At 35.1% G+C, this 5341-nt stretch overlaps 1 protein-coding gene across 1 annotated transcript; it reads left to right on the forward strand.

The window, feature by feature from the left end:
* LOC107614341 (pentatricopeptide repeat-containing protein At5g66520-like) lies at positions 714-2652 on the forward strand. The gene has a single exon (XM_016316553.2). The coding sequence runs from the start codon at positions 723-725 to the stop codon at positions 2565-2567; it is 1845 nt and encodes a 614-aa protein (XP_016172039.1). The 5' UTR covers positions 714-722; the 3' UTR covers positions 2568-2652.

The following is a 5341-nucleotide window of genomic DNA, read 5'->3' on the forward strand; positions in this document are numbered from 1 at the left end:
CTAACTAACACCTATAATGCTATACTAACGCCGATAATACTACTACTAAGTACTAATAATTAATTAACTTACTATTAATTAATAGTAAAATAATCTAAAAAAATTACAAAGTCTTAGTCTATAGTTCAAAAAAATTTTGTTCATAGTTTCAGTTCAAAAAAAAAAAAAAGCAATCACTAAATCATTTACCTGAATGGAAGAATTTGGTTTAGTTGTGGTGAATGGTCCCCAGTATAAAAGCTGCCGTTTTACTCTGTGGGTTTCTTTATTTTTGGTGGGGTAAGATTGATAAGGATGGAAGGAGACGTTTTGTGGTAGAATTGAAGAGAAGATGAAGAAATGAAAAAGAGAAGGAGTTAAAAATCTTCACGCCGGTGTGAAGGAGATATTTTCTCCCACGTGTTAACCATGCGGCGACGTTTTGTACAAAACGTGTTGAAGAATGAAACTGACGTCGCTGAGAAAATGGCAACGACGTTTTCCTGTATTCCCACAACGGCGTTAAATACGTATTTTTGGCCATTTCAGTGAATAACACTAACATAGGCCCAAATTCTATAAAAACGATAGAGTTCGGGAGACTCAGCCCTAAATCCAAAAAGAAAAATCGTATTTAAAAAATTAAAGTTAAAAAATCAGAAATTATTTTTTTATTTTATTTCTGAAAAAATCTCCTTATATTTATCTTAAATTTTGTTTTCATTTTCTCCATCAAAACGGGGATGATTAGTTGCTGTGTCCTTCACCCGAAGATCAATACACCATCACCATCATCATGTTCATCCATGGCGGAACTCAAGCAGCACCACTCCCTTCTCATCCGCCTCGGCCTCTCCTCCGACAACCACGCCATCTCCCCACTTATCACCTTCTCCTCCCTCTCTCCATACGGCGATCTCCGCTACGCTGTCACCCTCTTTTCCACCCTCTCAAACCCTGACACCTTTCTCTTCAACACTCTTATCAGAGCCTTCTCCCTCTCCCAAACCCCCTCCACTTCCCTCCTCTTCTACTCTGACATGCTCCATCGCTCTCTCTCACCCAACAACTTCACCTTCCCCTCTCTCATCAAATCATCATCACTCTCCGCTACAATTCACCATGGCAGACAGGTCCATGCCCATGTTCTCAAGTTTGGGTTTGGGTCGGATGTTTATGCTCTCAATGCCTTAGCTCACATGTATGTTGGTTTTGGTTTGTTGGGTGATGCAAGGAAGGTGTTTGATAGAATGACTGTGAGGAGTGTTGTGTCTTGGACTATTATGATTTCTGGGTATTCTCAATGGGGGCTTGTGGACGAGGCTCTCGCTGTATTCGAGCTCTTGCCACAGAAGAATTCTGTTGCTTGGAATGCTGTCATTGCGGCTTTCGTAGGCAGCAATCGGTTTCGAGAGGCTTTTGGTTTGTTTCATAGGATGAGGAAGGAGCAGGAGGTGGAGCTGGATATGTATGTAGCTGCTACCATGCTTTCTGCTTGTACTGGAGTTGGTGCTTTGGAGATGGGAGAGTGGATACATCGGTATGTTGTGAGGAGTGGGATTGATTTGGACTCGAAGCTCGCTACGACCATTATTGACATGTATTGCAAGTGTGGTTGTCTGGACAAGGCTTTTGAGGTGTTCAGTGGGTTGCAGCTGAAAGGCCTTTCTTCATGGAACTGCATGATTGGAGGGTTTGCAATGCATGGAAAAGGAAAAGATGCTATTAGGCTTTTTAGGGAGATGGAGAAAGAGATGGTTTCCCCTGACAGTGTTACCTTTGTCAATGTCCTGAGTGCTTGTGCTCATTCAGGGTTAGTTGAGGAAGGCCGCTATTACTTTCGTTACATGACAGAAGTTCATGGCATTGAGCCTGCAAAGGAGCATTATGGCTGCATGGTTGATTTGCTTGCCAGGGCTGGAAGGCTGGAGGAAGCAAGAAAGGTCATAGATGAGATGCCAATGAACCCTGATGCTGGTGCATTAGGTGCACTTCTCGGAGCTTGTAAAATCCATGGAAACCTCGAGTTAGGAGAGGAAATAGGCAAGAGGGTGATTGAGCTAGAGCCTGGAAATAGTGGCCGTTATGTACTACTAGCTAACATATATGCTGATTGTGGTAAATGGCAAGAAGTTGCTAATGTGAGGAAAGTGATGAATGATAGAGGAGTGAAGAAGGTGCCTGGCTTTTCGATGATCGAAATGGAGGGTACTGTTAACGAATTTGTTGCAGGAGAAAGGACTCATCCTCTGGCTCAAGAAGTGTATGCCAAAGTTGGTGAGATATTGGAATCAATCAAGATGGTTGGTTATGTTCCGAAAAATGAAGGTGTGTTGCATGATCTTGCTGAGGAAGAAGAGGAGAGTCCCCTGTTCTATCATAGCGAAAAGCTTGCAATTGCTTATGGGTTGTTGAAAACTAAACCAGGAGAAACCTTGAGAATCACCAAGAATCTGAGGGTTTGTAAAGACTGCCACCAAGCATGTAAATTGATCTCAAAAGTTTATGAGTGTGATATAATTCTAAGGGACAGGAATCGTTTCCACCATTTTAGCAATGGGAGTTGTTCTTGTAATGACTACTGGTGAAAATCAATTACCAGTACTCATTTTGTAATTACAAATGTTAGATGACCAATATTTTTTTTATTATATTTGAGCTAATAGTAACCAACCGTCCCTTTTTTTCACCAAAAATAATTACTCCTAGCATTTTCTATTTGTAATATGTTAAGATCCTTTTTCACATCACCTGTAACCAAAAACAGTATTCTTGTAATTATCTGATTATTATGTTCATATATATTTACCTCAGGTATAGTTAGTGTACACTGTACAGGCTAGTTAGTGCACTGGCTCCTTGCCTAATTAGTGATGTAGCCATCTATTTAATTATGATTTTGTAAATTATTTAAATAAAATTTACTATTGGTCAAATAACTTGCATTTGTTTTTTATTTAAATATGAAAAAGAAAAAAAAATTAAAGGAGAAGCAGTTAGAACTGCAAGAATATGAGATTTATTCACTTATTCAACATTAAGATTTGGAACATCACTCTTTAGATATCAACGAGTAAAAGATGAGTTTTAATCGTTTTTAAAAGATTGTTAATCATTCTATTTTAAAATTATGAATTTGTAAAAATATCTGAATTTTTATTTATTCATTTTTATTTTTTTAATATTTAATTTAAATGACATATTTGTTTTAAAATTGAAAATAAAAAATTTAAATAACCTGTTGAAAGATGTAAGTTAATTTGTTCATATGAGAGTGAATTTTTTCAATTTGGTATGCTTCGAGTACGGAATTATATTTGAGTAATTTTGACCGACGAAATTATATTTTACCTTAATTTCGCATATATATGAAAATATGCTACTTCTGAAACTAAAATATAATACACAAAAATATAATTTTTTCTATTATTATCGGTAAATAAGAATTTGTTTTATTTAAATAAAAAAATCCACAACATTGCTCGTTAAGAAAATACTATGAGTGAAATAATTTAACTTTTAAGTTATATAATGTGTGTAATATTAAATTTAGGGTAATTTACATAAATAAATAATTTGGGATTAGAAATTCTACAGATGTTCTAAACCAATTTTAATTACACGTCTATTCTAAATATTTTTATATAAATTAAATCCGTTTAAATTTGATTTAGCATATTAAGTATTAAATCAATTTACTAACTAGTAATACATAGGGTTAAGTATTGTTTTCGTCCCTAACGTCTTGAGTCAAAATCAAAATCGTCTCCGACTTTTTTTCGTTATTAAAATCATCCTCAACGTTCAAAAACGCTTTAAAATCGCCGTTGGGGATCGCGAGGGAGAGAGGAGACGCGAGCCACTGCCGCCGCCTCGCCGCCTCGCCGCCTTGCCGCCTCATCGCCTTATCTGCATTGCTTTCTGCTTCTGCATCTTGCTTCTGCTTTTTTGCTTTCCTGCTTTTTTGTTTCAGCTTTCTAGCTTTCTGTTTCTTCTTCTTGGTTTGGTGTTGTTGCTATTGTTTGGTTTTTTGGTGTTGGTGGTGGTGTTTGTGTTGGTGTTGGTGTTGGTAGTGGTGCTGCTGGTGGTAGTTGTGGTGGTAATGTTGGTGACAGTGGAGGTGGTGGGGTGAGGAAGGTGAAGAGGAGAATGATGATGATGAGGGTATTTTGGTTAAAAAATTCGGAAAATGATGATTTTAAAGCGTTTTTGAACGTTGAAGATGATTTTAATAACGAAAAATGGTCGGAGACGATTTTGATTTTGACCCAAGATGTTAGGGACGAAAACAATACTTAATCCTAATACATACTAGTGTACATCATATACATAGAATAATAAATAGTTGGGAGCACCGAACACGGACAATAATCATCTAAGTACATATTATAATGTGATAAAAATAGTTGAACAATGTGATAAAAACTACAATGATAAAAATTGTAGCATGCTACATGATTTAGTAGGATATATAAGTAATAAATTGTTATATTTTGCAATGAAAGCAACTGAAATATTGAGTCAAATAAAGACAAAGAGTCCAACTAAAACAAAGAATAAAATTAAAATAACGAGTGCAATTAAAAAAACAAATTCAACTAAAATGAGTACAAAATTTGCATGACCAACGCTATAGCATTTGTATGAAGTTGAGGAGAGAATACGCATCTTATTTTACTCGTTTAGAGTTTAGGCTATTGTGCAGCCTGTGTCAAAATTTTATCGTGAATTATTTCATTGTAGTTGTCATTATTTTTTAAAAATATATTAATTTATTGTTAGATTTAAAGTGGGATAATATGATGTTAAATTTAGGGTGATTTTGGCCAATTGATTCACATTTACAGTAAAGAAAGTATGGAGAGTCAATAGAATACTTGTAATTTAGGGAATATTAGATATATAACTATTAGTGTTACTTTTTTTCATCAGCGTAAGCCTTTGGGATGAGTGGTATTATGACATGATATTAGAGTTCTAGATCCGAAAAGTTAAGAGTTTGATCCTTGGTGAACCCCAAAACCAGCTTAAGCTTTTGAGATAAGTGGTTTTATGACATGAGATGTTTATTATCCTTAATACCCGGATGGTTATTCTGAATATTATAGGTGATGTTTATTTTATAATGGGTGATGTTCATTTTGTAACTCATATAACTCATTGTACATATTGTACAAATAAATCATTGGCTCTCTAACAAAACTCAGTAAAAAAAAGTAAAGATACGAATAAAATTTCAAAACTTATTGGTGAATCATTTTATATTCATAAAAAATTGATTATTTTATTATAGCAAAGTTTGATTACTCAATTATAAAAAAATTAATTATTATGTTGTGAAAATTATTATTTTGGAGGTTAA

This window comes from Arachis ipaensis, chromosome B08, assembly GCF_000816755.2.
Source record: "Arachis ipaensis cultivar K30076 chromosome B08, Araip1.1, whole genome shotgun sequence".
Lineage (NCBI taxonomy): Eukaryota > Viridiplantae > Streptophyta > Magnoliopsida > Fabales > Fabaceae > Arachis > Arachis ipaensis.